Below are 14,071 nucleotides of genomic sequence, written 5' to 3'. Positions count from 1 at the left end.
TCCCTGTGGGTTCTGGGTGGACTAGAGCCATGGCTCTGAATCATGGGTGCCTTGAGCACGACATGAGCTACCTCTGACCTTGCTGGAATGGGTCCCTCTTGGAATTATGTTTTCTCATTAAAAGAAAAAAGTTAAAATGTATCTTAGAAAACTTGCTAGGATTTGATAATCTTTCTAGGGTAAGAAATGGGAGTCTAGCAAGTAAAAAGTGCTGTAAGTTACAGATCAGACCCTGTCTATACTCAGAACCACCTGCACTGGATAGGGGCGGGAGAGGGAGCACTATAACTCAAATTAGTAACCAAAAAATGGCTAATGGGAATTTCCTCACACCAAGATCCCTTGGCCTCTTGTAGGTTTATCTTCCATCCACACTGTTCTGACCAAGAACATACCATAGCTTTAAGAAATACTCGTCACTCTGGTTATGCTTAAATTAAGTACAAATGCTTGGGAAGTTGACAGATCTGTCTACTTAGAATACAAAGTCACACAAGGAACTCAAGAACCACCATCATTTGACAAAGCAAGCCACCAGGAAAAACACTTGCCCCCATGGGCAACAGCATTCGCCTTATCTCTGACCTCGGTCAGGTTCTTTGTCCATGACTATCTTGTAGAAATAGAAGCCATAGATGAAGGTCCGCCAGACTTCACCAGATGCATGTGTGATGAGCTGCTCTTCCAGCATTTTCTAGAAGGAGAGACATTGAAACTCTGAAATTACTGTGGAAGGACATCTTGAGGTGCAGCCCTCAGTTCCCTGGGGTCAAGGAAGTGACCGGAACATTGAGGAGACCCTACTCTTCACCCCCCATCAGCCATGATGATTGCTCTAGGATAAATGCTGCACCTGATGTAAATTATATTACACAATTCAAAGGCTTATTATAGTATCATCAATTAATTCAAACATACAGGAAAGTATAAAGAAGATCCAGGTATACCCCTACCCAGCTTCAACAAACTTAACATTTTGCTATACTGACTTCAGATCTTTTAATTAGAAGACAAAACAAAATATTCTGTGGACCCTCCCATGTCTCATTCCTCTTCCTCTCTCCCCAGAAATAAATGGCTAGTGTAACGTTATTCTCATGCATGTTTTTAATAATTTTATTATATGCACAAGGACTGATAGAGAATATGAAGTATTTTTGTGAGACTGTAAATTTTAAATGAACGGCATGATACAATTATCAGTTTACATATTGGATTTTCACTCAACATCATGCTTCAGACATTGTCCATGTTGTTAAATGCATCCTTCATGTTCATTCATTTTAAGGGCTGTAGAAGCATTCTACCATGTAAAAAGGAAAATCTGATTCTCAGGGATGGGTAAAGGTCATGTAAAACTGCCTAATGAGACCCTCGAAGAGGGAAATGAGGATTGCATGCTTATTCAAATCAGCTACCGATTTTATGTTTCAGGGATGACAAGTTAACTGGGACTGTTTCCAGTGGGGGCCTCTGTGTGGACAGGACAGCATGAACCCCATCAGCCAACCTGACCTTCCCTGTTCTTTTCCTCTCCTGTGTGATTCCAGTTCTGAACAGTGTCATTAAATTCAGCAAGTGTTTGCTGGATGCTTACCGTGTGCCAAACAGCATGGTGATTTGGAAATGGGAAGACAAGAGATAGCTCAGCCCTCAAGGAGCCCAGTCAAGGTGGGAGACAATGAAATGAGATAGGCAGCATCTTCCTTCTGTTGTGCTAAGTGCTCTGACACAGTAAGACCAGGGCACCAGAAGGTCCCTGAGGCAGAGACCTGGATCCTGAATAAGCAGGAGTTGGCCTGGGCGAAATGGGGGCTGGAGGTCAGAGAGAAGGCATTCCCTGGGAATCTTTCACAGACTCCTCCAACGTTCAAGAGCACAGACTCCATCCAGAACAATTCAGTTCAGATGATAAATTATGCTGGATTTTTAAGTCAAGGTACAGTGTCTTTCAAATCAAGACCTGCACGTTCATTGACTGCAGGCAGGCCTTATATTTACTAAAAGTAGAGCCTTACCGCAACCCACAGATCCCATTACTGGACAGCTGCTTCAGAGACCAGCTCTGGTTTCCTGGGGGCCTGAGCAGAAAGTCCTGTGGGCCCCGCCCGTGCTATCTCACCTGCATGATATCGATCGCCATCGCCTGTGTCTGGATGCCCTCCACGTTGTTCACCAGCCAATGCACCACCTCTGCGCTGATGAAGCAGCATGGTGAGAGGCCCTTCTGTTCTGAGAGCAGCTGGACTCCCGTCCTGAATTGCAACATAGCAGGCAGGGAGCAGCGTATGTGTGCATGGTGGCAACAAGCAAAAGAGAAGGTGAAAAGGAAGGGACTCCCACTAGAGCATTTAATTTCTGAAGTAAGGCTCCTCACAGAATAATTTCTCTCACTATTCCTAAACCCACAGAAATCTGCAAGATAGGACAAAAGGAGGTGTTATAGGGGGAAAAGGAGAAGATGAAGGAAGAGGAATCTGACACTGAAGAGAATTATCTATAGCTGTCAAGCATTGTACTAGGTAATTTACATAATTATTTCACTTAATCCTTACACTAAGCCTGCAACTTAACCACAAGTATCCCATTTTACAAACAAGGTAACATAGGCTCAGAGAGGTCAAGTAATTTATCAGGGTCTCACAGCTGGTGAACAATACAGCCAGCTGAATCCACCAAATCACACTGCCCGAGCATCACTGTGTCTCAGGGCTCTGAAATCTTCCTACCCTTGCACTCATACACATAACAAACCACTTACGAGGGGTGCTTCATGGCTTCCAGGATCTCCGTCAGGGTGGAGGATGAAGTTAAGGAGCTTGCTGCCAGCTGCTGAGAGCTGTAAACAGAATGTCCAGTCAGCAAAGCATGGGGACACGGGTGCGGTCAAGAGCATGACCTTCAGGAACCATTCTTACAGAGCTGGAGGCCAAGGATGACAGTGATACTGAAGGCATTCAAGCAAATGCTGGTCACTATATCCTAGGGATATCTCATGGGGGGTTTCCTACTTCGAAAGCGTACATGTTAAGATTTAAAAAAAAAAAAAATCAAAGTGGTTTTGTGTCCAAAGTTGCTTCCCTTAATAAGCATCTCCCCTTTTAATTAACACCTCAGCCACTTCTGAGAGATCTCCCTGGACAGCTCTAGTTTTACCTCCAAGGCCTTCCCCACCATTTAATCTCACCAGAGAACGCTAGGTAACCTGGTAAGAGCAAGAGAGAGAGAATTCCAGTATCATCGCTTCCCAGCTGGAGGGACTCTAGTTCCCTCATCTGAAGATGGGGGTGATACTATTCCTTATCTTTTGGGGGTGTCATGAGGCTAATGTGTGTAAAATACCAAGTGTAGGGGCGATACCTACAAAGTCTCAAATGGTGAACAATCCTGAACATAATAACAATAATGTCAACTGGAAACTCAGAGAGGTTAAAGGAACAGGTAAAGGTTAAAGAGCTGGGAGGTATCAGGGTCTGGGTTTGAATCCAGATCTGCCTGTTTCCAAAGCCCAGAACTTTCTACCACCTATCACCTTAGTTCTTCCTCAGTGGTCTGGCTTTAAACATGTGCAATACTTGACAGCTGAACCCAGATTACTGGGTGGGGGACACTCCTAGCCGCCCACCATACCAAACCTGGAGCTTATTCCAGAAGCTCCTCAAGTCCATAAAACCTCTCCCTTTCCTCAGTCAGCCGCCTCTTCCTATTTGGAGGGTCCAGGACTCCGTGGAGCATTTCAGAATCTCAGGTTAAAAAAAGCCTATGAAGACACCACTCACTCCCCCATGAAGTGAACTTCCTTCTAAGTCCTGAGTCCCCACTACAAGAGTCCAAACAAGAGGCTGTCCCACCTGCAGGAACATCTTCGATGGCAGAAAACTTAGCTCCTCTATGCAGCCCATTTCCCAGGGGCAGTACCCAACTGCTAGTCAGTTCTTCATCACAAAATGGGACCTGTTCTTTGTCATTTTCATCATTGGTCCTGATTTGTGTCACTTCTGATCTTCTCATCTCCAGCCCAAGAATCCCCAGTTCCTCTTTTCTTCCAAAAGCAGAACAAAACCTGCCACTCAGTGAGGAAGCAGAGAAATTCACTCCCTCCCTAGGCAGCCCCTCCACTCTCCTCCACGTCCAGAGCCGAAAAATCAGCCAGGCTTGATGGGGATATGGGCCTGGAGGGACAAAAGAGACTAAAGAAGTCCAGGCTGCCTGCTGCCTCTGAAGTGATCCTCAGCCCTTCTGGCCAGAGTGAGTGAGGTGCCCTGCACCAGAGGCAGGGAAAACTGGCAGACCACGGGACAGAAAGGAAAGTGGGTGGCTGCTGGCAGGGGCCAGCCAGGTGAGCTGCCGCAGGGGCCCTTTTGCTCTCGGATAAAGGCATGCAAAAGTCACATCTGAAACCATTGCACCAAGGACTGGTCAGGTTGCAAGACAGTGAGGCAACCAGAACAGACTGGGCAGAATATTAGAAGGCTAACACAGCTGGGAAGGAAATCAAAAAGTTGTTTTTCAGATGTGACAAATCGTAATAAAATCTTTCTTTCTCAAGTAAATGAGGTCCAAGCAGCTTCTTTTTTCCTCAGATACTCAGGAATAGGAAAAGGACAGCCATGGTTGGGGCACAACCAGCCACTCATCTGCTGTTCATTTCTTCAAGCTGCAGATACTGATTGTCCACAGTCAGGCACCAGGTGTGCCACACTCAACAGGATAGACTGGGTCCAGGATCCCTTCCCAAAGCCCACTCCTGCACAATGCCTGATACTTCCCTGTGTCTCTGTGGGCACCTGTCAGCTATCCAGGAAGGAAGGCAGGGCACAGATCCTTAGCCCCATCAAACAGGTGCCGCTAAGACCTGAGTGCCCCAGGTTTCCAGGTAGAACTCACAGCTGAGTCACAGAGTGGACCTGGGACTCGGGACTCTCAGCCGCCACAGCCTCTGAGGCCAGACCCTCCCCAGTGCCTCCCCAGTGCATGAGTTTGGCCATTCTGAGTCTCACCTGCTGTCACTGGAGTTTGCAGAGGGGAAGCTCTGTTCCCCTGAGTTCTGGGAGTTCCCAAAGGCCTGGCTGTTGCCTCTGTCCACAGACTGGCTTGTGCTTACCCCCAAACTGGTGCTGTCCAGCACTGGGGTAGCTGTCTGGTCCACAGACACCTAAAGGAGATTTGAAAATGAACAAAACAATGAAATTCTTTAAGGCTATTTATATACGTGATCCTCCCCATTCCTCTCTCCTTCGTAACCCTCAGTGGTTCGTGGTGAAGAGCTAGAGGAGCCCAGCCCAGTCTCATGTGGGCTGCCTTCTATCAGAGCCATGGGAATTCCTGCACCCCACACCACGGCTGATAGGAAATCGCCATTCACAGTGAATCCCCAGAACCAAAAAATGGCTCCAGCACCTGACTCAAGCCGCAGATTTACACTAAAAAAAATATATCTCCACAGAAATAGTAAGAAAGGCAGCACTCCCGTGAGACTGAGAAGTGGGAGAGAGAGAATACAATTAGAGACAAACGGGTGAGTATCCTAGCAAACACCCTCCGTCACCATGGCTTACCCTTTGCCACTCCAACCTTCCTTTCCTGTGTCTGTCAGCAAGACATCAACCTTCTAAGTCCAGGCTCAATCCTCAGGGGCATCTGGTAGCTCCTTCCTTCTCTAGCCTCACCGCTAAAGAGAGGCCTAGTTCTGCAGCCTCACCTTGGCCGATTCACATGTATTTCCACATCATGCCTGTTCTCCCAGGAGAGGCTGTAACAGTCTCCTACCTGACTCCACCAACTGCAGCCTCTCGTCCCTGAAGACCCTACCTGCCAGCCACCTCCATTTTCATCCTCCTAAAAAAAAAAACAGTTCTAATCCCATCGCTCCATGACTCTGAAATCTTTCAGGTCTCCCCATGAGCTACCAAACTTGCAGAGCCTTGCGGGTCCAGCACAAACAGCCCTGGTTGGTGATGGCCCTGCACAGCCGGCTACTCACCCACATACACATTTCCAGCCAAATCAGAGCCGTGTGTTTAATCCCGTCTGTGTGCTCCGCCGGCTCGAGGTGCCCTTCCCTACAACCGTAAGCTAAAAACCCATCATCTTAAGGGCTATTTCAAATGCTGCTCGCTCAGTAAAATGTCTTCTGACTCACTCTCACCCCAGCTCCCAAAGGAAAACCATCTCTCTCACTCTCTACTTTGGATCTCTATAACCCCCTCCTGGCAGCTGCCAATTTTTGCTTCATGTAATATTTTATTGGTCTCATTCCCTTTGAACATCTTAAGAGCACAGGACTATGACCTGTTCACCATCCTGTACCCCACAGCAGATACCTGGAGAGAACAGCACTTCCAGAGCACTCTAGGAAAAATCTGACTCCTAGTCCCTCTTATATGGGTTTCTTAAGTACTTCAGAATGGAGCCTTCTATTATCAAACATTTTGTTGGATGTTGTAAAAATCACTCCTTCTAAAATGAGGTGTCCCAACCTTGGCACCATTGCCACTAAAAGCCAGATGAGTCTTTGGGTGGACTGTCCTGTACCTTATAAGATGTTGAGCAGCAACCCTGCCTTCACCTACTAGATGCTGGTAACACCAGCCCCCCAAGCCCTCCATTTTCAGCTGTGACAATTAAAAATACCTCCAGATACAACCGAATGCACCCTGGGAAACAAAGTAGCCACCAGTTCTTAAAGAACCATTCTCCTACATCAGGCTCAATGATTTCCAAAAAAGACCACACAGACTTTGCTAGCGCCATAAATACACAGAGAAATGCAGCAAGAAGCAGCTTGCAATTACCAATCACCATCTGCCTCTAACCAGCAAGACTCAGAAACAGGTACTAGACCATAAAATTAAATGAGAAGGGCGCCTGGGTGGCTCAGTTGGTTAAGCAACTGCCTTAGGCTCAGGTCATGATCCTAGAGTTCTGGGATCAAGTCCCACATCGGGCTCCCTGCTCAGTAGGGAGTCTGTTTCTCCCTCTGACCTCTCCCCTCTCATGTGCTCTCTTTCTCTCAAAGAAATAAAATTTAAAAAAAAATTAAAAGAGAAGAAGCTAATTGACGGGGGCTAGACCCAGCTCTTAGGTCCTACCTTCCAGACCCCTATAGCAGGGTTAACTCTCATCTACAGCACCTGAGAATTGCCCCACCAGCCTAAACTGCCAGAAATTTACATGATTCCTATTGCTTTATTTTAGCAGGCCCTCTGAATCAGAAATTGGCAAACATTTCTTGTAAAGGAGCAGAGAGTAATTATTTTAGACTTTGTGGGCTACAGGGCCCTGTTGAAACTACTCAATTCAGTAAGAAGGACAGAAGCAGCCCAATAATGTAAATGAATGGGTGTGGCTCTGTTCCAGTAAGAATTATTTACAAAAGCAGATGTGGGTCAGATTTGCCCCATAGTTTCCTGACCCCCTGCACTATATCGTATAATGTCCATCTTTCAAGAGACTGCTTAGAACTTAATACCATGAAAGATTATGCTTCTCCCGGACAAATGGTTTGCCTTTACCTTATGACCACTCTGAATCCTAGAATAGATGTTTCCCACTTTTCTTTGGCTCCCAGATAGTTCAGAGCTGAATTTAGCATTAAACTCTAGATAATTTATAAGACCTCAGATGATATCCTATCTTAAGTCTTTCTTTTCCTACATTTCCTCATTTAGTCACATTTTATTCTGGAGATTGCATTTACTGCCGTAACCCACCTGAAGGACCTTTCTGGTCCTTTCTGGAATGAGCAGAAAGACAAGGAAAGTTGGACGGACAGAAGGGCAGAATTTGCACAGAGGCCTAGAAAAGGCAAGTGGTGGGAGGTGCTTGGTGTTGGATGCAACTCCATTTATTAAAAAAAAAAAAAATTATTATTATTTTTTTTTACTTTTAAAGTAGTCCCTGCACCCAAAGTGTGTCTCAAACTCACAACCCGGAGATCAAGAGTCACATGCTCTCCCAACTGAGCCAGCCAGGCACCCCAGAGGCAACTCTATTTTAAGAACCTTATTCCACATCCTCCTTACAGAGGGGTTCCACGTAACCTGCATAGACACCCCCACCTCCAGGAGCTGCGGGTGAATCTCTCCATCCTCTTTTGAGTAAGCTACTGTTAGGTAGCTTGCTTCAAGAACAGAGTATAGGAAGGGAAAAACAGTAACTTCATAATGGAGATCGCTGACAAATACTACAACACCAAGTGATGAAGGCTCCTGTAATCAATAATGTTGTGTGGATCCCATGGACCCCGTAGTATGATGTGAGGAGAAGCATACTTCACCACTAAGCTATTCTTGTCAAGAATCCATAACTCCACCAGAAGAAAAACATTAAGCCAGCCCAGATTCAGAGGCATTCTACAGGGTATCTAGCCAGGGCTCCTCAAGACTCTCCACATTGTTAAAAAAACAAAAACAAGGAAAGACTGAGAAACTGTCACAGATCAGAGGACACTGGGGAGACACTAGAACTAAATGCAACTTGGTGCCCCTGGACTGGAGCCAGGAACAAAAAAAGGACATTAACAGAAAAGCTGGTGAAACCCAAATAAAGTCTGGTATTTAGTTAATTAAACAAACCAACCCTCATCAGCAACACCAATGCCCAGTCCCATTCCCCTTCCCATACATCTGAAGCCGTGGGAGAAGATGAGGGATGAAGCTCCACCAGGGACGACCTAGAGGTTCGCACCATCCACAACAGGCACCCCCAAGGAACCTCCAACTCGTGTGCCTGTCACAGCCCCACTTTCTGATGCTGGAAGACCATCAGTCACCAGGAAGCTGCCACATCTGCCAGCCCAGCTCTCTAACTGTACCTCGAGGGTGGCAGACAGAACATACTGCTTTGTCTTTTCTGAAGACAAAGTGGGCTAAGTGGTGTTCCTGGTTTCCCCTCACCTGGCTCCTTTAGGGCATTTAGAGGCATCATAAAGGGACCCATGACAGAATCTCATATTCAGAGAGCTTGGGAATAACTCTCAGCTCCATAGCCAGGTTTCCCAAGGTTTATAATATCAGGGAAGGATGGAATATCTTTTATTTTATTTTATTTATTTGACAGAGAGAGAGACACATCGAGGGAGGGAACACAAGCAGGGGGAAAGGGTGAGGGAGAAGCAGGCTTCCTGCTGAGCAGCGAGCCCAGTGTGGGGCTTGATCCCAGGACTCTGGGATCGTGACCTGAGCCAAAGGCAACCACCCAACCACCCAGGTGCCCCTGGAATATCCTTCCAAATCAAACCTCTGCCCCCCTGCCCTCATGGAGCTTGCCATCTGGGTGTGGGAAGGAAAAACAGACAATAGACAAGGAATGCCCATGTTAGGACAGCCCTATGCCTAGGAGGAGCTCGGGATTTCTGATCTCAACTGAACCACATTTTCTCCACAGGTACAGCCTCCCTCTTCCATACGTCCATCCTAACCCCTGACTCTGAATGGTTATTTATATTTTCATATCTGAGCACCACTCTAAAAAAAAAAAAAGGAAAAGGAAGAGATTATCAATAAATAGACATACAATAAGATCAAATAAATATATGAGAAAATCCAGTGAACAAGGATAGAAAAAAAAAATGAGGAAAAAAGTAAACAAGGGTAGGGAAAAATGTGACATTCTAGAGTATCCATAAGTACTTCAATGGTAACATTTTAAATGTCTAGACCTGTTCCATGCAATACAGTGACTACTAGCTATCTGTGGCTATTCAAATATAAATTAAAATAAAATGTAAAATTCAGTTCCTCAGTTGCACCAGCCTCTTGTCAAATGCTCACTAGCCATGTGTGACTAACCATCTGTGTTGGACAGCACGGATACAGAACACTTCCGTCATGACAGAAAGTTCTAGTGGACAACACTGTTCTACAGCAAAGGTGGCAAATGAAAATATGTATAGGGACTACTGATATATATTCGCACAGCTGGCTATTACCAAAAAAAAAAAAAAAAAAAAGGAAAGGCCACACTGCTGGGAGGGAAACCAGGACCCACATCTAGCTTATTTTATAATACAAGACAGAAACCTGTGTATCTGTATGAAATTTCCTGATTTTTAAGTATTTGCAGCCACTTCAAAAGTTAAAAATGCACAGCAAGGCTGAATAGGTTTTCAGGAGCTGGGAATGAAATGAATGTCCTGAAGGTAAAACTGTGCTCATGGCAAAAGCCTTGCACAGAGATTTCTGATAAGAGCCTGACTGATGGTGAAGAGTTTAGGTGAGGGTAACGGCTGATTAATATGACCCAAAGGTCCTCTGTGGGGAGGGTGGAACTAACCCCCCAGGGACATAAGCCTTTTGTTCACTCTTGTCTCCAAAGAGAGAAAACAGATCAAAGGGTAAAAAATCCACTTTTGGTCACTGACTCTGACTTCCCTGGGCTCCCACAAGCATGCCAAAAACTGGGGCCCTAACAGCTGTGGCTTCAAAGTGCACTCTGCAATAGCCTGGGGGCCTATGGGAGCATCTCTGGGGCCATCACAGGGCACACCTGCTGGGGACTAGGAGCCTTTTCCAATCCCCCGCATACTTAAGCCAAAATGGTTCCACAGAAAAGAAATTAATTTATCCAAAGAAAAGAAAAGGGGTTTTTTTTGTGGTTGTTGTTGTTGTTCCACTGTTCAAATAAACATTTTCGTGTCTATCTCCCCCATTAGTATATCTCAGGCAGTACTTAACTGAGCTCCTCCCAAATGCCAGGCAGGGTGTTGAAGAATCAATGGTGAGCAACACAGATATGGCAGCTGCCCTATGGGAGCTTACAGGCCTACAGTCTCATGAAGTTGGGCACTAATCAAATCCCAGCCATACAAACACAGAAGTGGAACCAGGAGAAGAGCGGAAAGGAGGGGCACAGGAGCTGTATGAATCTTTAAGATGTAGGATTTGATTAGATGGCTAGGAGTTAACCAGGCACAGAGGGAACAGTGCATGCCAAGGCACTATGGGTGGAAACCCAGTGCCTACAGCAGTGTGGAGAAAGGCTCTTGTCGTTGGAGTCCAAGGGTGATGAAGAGGATGACAAGATGAGGCTGGAAAGGGAGGGAGAGCCTTGATCATGCAGGCCCTTCCAGGCCATCATAAGGATTTTGGCCTTTATCCTAAAGGAAAAAAAGCCACATGTTAAGGACTGAATATGTGCTCCCAAAATTCACATGTTGAAGCCCTAAACCCTATGTGATTATATTTGGGGATGGGGCCTTTGGGAACTGATTAGGTTTAGATGAGGCCATGAGGGTAAAGTCATGATGGGATTAATGTCTTTGTAAAAAGAGGAGAGACCACAGCTCTCTATATCTGCCACCTGAAGACATAAGAGAAGGTGGCCATCTGCAAGCCAGAAGGAGACCCTCACCAGGAAGCAAATGTGTTGGCACCTTGATCTTGGACTTTTCAGCCTCCAGAACTCGAAGAAGCCAATACACCCCTTAAGCCCCTAGTCTATGGTGTTCCATTACAGCAAAACCCTGGGCTGGGAAACAGACTGCCAAGAGCCAGGATGCAAGCAAGGAGACCACGCTGGAAGCTCCTTCAGGACACCGTGAGAAATGGTCACAGGGACTGGGGGTGGAGGACTGGTGATAGAAATGAAGGAGAAAAGGAGGTGAGTCCTTGCTGGGGTGAGCCCCTGAGACCCATGCCTGCTTTGAGAGTAACTGGCTGGGGGTCAGAGGATGGGGGAGGGAAGAAAGCCTACCAGCAGCTCAGGCCTCAGGTGTCAGGAGCTTGTCCCCTTGACCATGATATTCCCTCCAGCTCCAAACCACAGACTAAAGATACCAGCTGAATTCTGAGGAAAATTTCATTACCAAGGGCTTCTCATGCCTTCCAAATGCTTGTGTCAGTTTGTGATGATGAAAATCGATTTCCAGAGAGCAGGGCCCAGAAAGCACTGCGTAGCTCTGTTCCGGTTATCAGACAGAGTGATATGTTCATTATCATTAGAATGATGACTTGGTGGCACAAGGAACTCGTTTCCAAGGCTGGTGCACAGCCCTGTTACCTGGAACCCTCTGGACATTGCTGTCTGTTTTAATTTTATAGGCACTTTCTTCCCTGAGCAGAATCAGAGTCTGGGTGATGCCCTTCTACCCCCTGGGCCAGAAAGAACCCCCGGTCGGTAGAAAGCTGTTGTGAAGGGCAAAAATCACAGGCAACATCCTGGCAACTCAGAGCTGGAGGACTTACATTGTGAGGTCCTACAGGGTCATCCCGAATTTCAGAGATAAAAGGTGCAGGAGACGTCACCCAGGGCCAGTGCATTTTTATGCACGCACACACACACAACTCAGGGAAAACAGCTGATGGCCCGATCAAGCCAGGTCACTACCTGGTACCCTCAGCCCCTGTCCTCCCTCCCCTCTCCCACACACAGATACATGTATGGGGGAATGTACTACGTGCCAGGGTCCAAACTAACCACACAGAAGCTTCATCTCAGTTCCCTCTCAGAGCAAGCCTACAAAGAAAACATGATTAGTCCCATTCTACAGATGAGAAACCTGAGGTTCAGGGAGGTTAGTGCAGCTGCCAAAAGGCTCACAACCAGTCTGATGCCAGAGCCTACACACTGTTTTTATTTTTATTTTTTTTAAGATTTTTAAAAAAATCTATTTATTTGACAGAGAAAGAGAGAGTGGCAAGTAGAGGGAGAGGGAGAAGCAGGCTCCCCACTGGGCAGAGAGCCCTATGCAGGGCTCGATCCCCAGACCCCAGGATCACGACCTGAGCTGAAGGCAGATGTCCAACCGAGTCACCCAGGTGCTCAGTAGGGAGTGACAGTCTTTTAACACGGAGCACCATTCTCTTAAGGAGCTCATGACCCATTCTCTGCAGTTCCTGGTCTGGGAATTGGGGTGGAGAGCAGAGGCTGCTGGAATGGCGAATAGGCTCTAATAAGCAGCTGTCCGAAATGGACACAGAAACCTGGCACGGTAGGAATCCTATGCTAATCCCAGCCAGTAGCCAGCTACCACATCCCATGCAGCCTGCGATATTGTCCCTGCCTCAGGCATTATTAGAAGCGCGTTACCTAGTTTCCAAATATGTAGGGCTCTTCTAGTTATCTAGTTGTCCTTGACCTGTTACTTAACTGCTCAGTGAACAGAAAAATGCTTTATGGGATTTCATTCCCTTGAAGTCTGTTGAGAAATGCATATTCTTTATAATCCTCAAAACTACCCTACAAGGAAGATATTTTTATTCAAATGAGGAAACTGAGGCTCAGGAAGTTGATTCACATGCCTAAAGCAGCTCCCTGGTACAGTGCTGAAGACGATATCTGAAAGGAGCCCTCTGACTCCAGTGCCCCTCTCCACTCTCCACACATCATGGTAGAAAACAAACACAGCAAATTCCATGTTACGTATATTTTAACACAACAATAATAAATAAACCAAACAAAAACAAACTAAGCACAATCTCATTTTGTGTCAGTATAGAGGATCCCTTACTATATATGAGCAGAGACAATCTTTTGATTTATGTGTAAGCTTAACAACACACTTGGTTGGTAATACAAACTTTATTCGCGTGCCTCTCCCAACAGCTCATGTTTATACATGATTTCCAACTGTGGGAACTTGTCCATTTTTGTTTCACCTGGAAATCCTCCAAGTGAAGCTGTGTGGACTGCTACATTGTTATGGGACTTATAAAATAATTCCCTTCTGGCTCAGCTGATTTTTCTTATGTTAAATTATAACCCAAGTCCAAAACTTTTCACAACAGTCTCTTGTTAGAAAGTAAAAGGTTAATAAGTCCACCCTGAGTTTGATTTAAACCAAAAATGCAGTGTGCCTCCCACACTCAGAGATCAGAGATTCTTGATTAGAACTCAGAGATCCCCATCGGGATTTGCCCAGGGTGACACAACTCACTGGGAAGAGGCAAGCGCAGACCTCTGAAGACCTGCAGAGACAGGCACAGCATCATCTGACCTCTTAAGAAAGGGAAGACTCCAATGCTCATTACCCCCCTTTCCCTCCAGGTAAGAGTGCTAAATGGTGCAGGGGCTCAGCCACTCATGACTTGTGTGCCTTTGACCAGGTAATGTATTAAGCTTCAGTATCTTT

At 46.1% G+C, this 14,071-nt stretch overlaps 1 protein-coding gene across 10 annotated transcripts in view; it reads right to left on the bottom strand.

The window, feature by feature from the left end:
• DEPDC5 (DEP domain containing 5, GATOR1 subcomplex subunit) overlaps positions 1-14,071 on the bottom strand; it is a 130,633-nt gene that overhangs the window by 17,959 nt on the left and 98,603 nt on the right. For 8 of the 10 annotated variants that reach the window (XM_032883213.1, XM_032883212.1, XM_032883215.1 and 5 more), the window contains 4 exons: positions 5,001-5,155; positions 2,762-2,839; positions 2,123-2,255; positions 586-694 (listed from right to left, as the gene is read on the bottom strand). In XM_032883213.1, the coding sequence (XP_032739104.1) occupies positions 586-694; positions 2,123-2,255; positions 2,762-2,839; positions 5,001-5,155 (475 nt within the window). Of the gene's footprint in view, positions 1-585; positions 695-2,122; positions 2,256-2,761; positions 2,840-5,000; positions 5,156-14,071 lie in introns of those variants that run through there. The other 2 variants (XM_032883221.1, XM_032883222.1) reach the window with 2 other exon arrangements.

This window comes from Lontra canadensis, unplaced genomic scaffold, assembly GCF_010015895.1.
Source record: "Lontra canadensis isolate GAN:19392208 unplaced genomic scaffold, GSC_riverotter_1.0 scaffold87, whole genome shotgun sequence".
Lineage (NCBI taxonomy): Eukaryota > Metazoa > Chordata > Mammalia > Carnivora > Mustelidae > Lontra > Lontra canadensis.
This window is presented reverse-complemented; position numbering and strand designations above follow the sequence as displayed.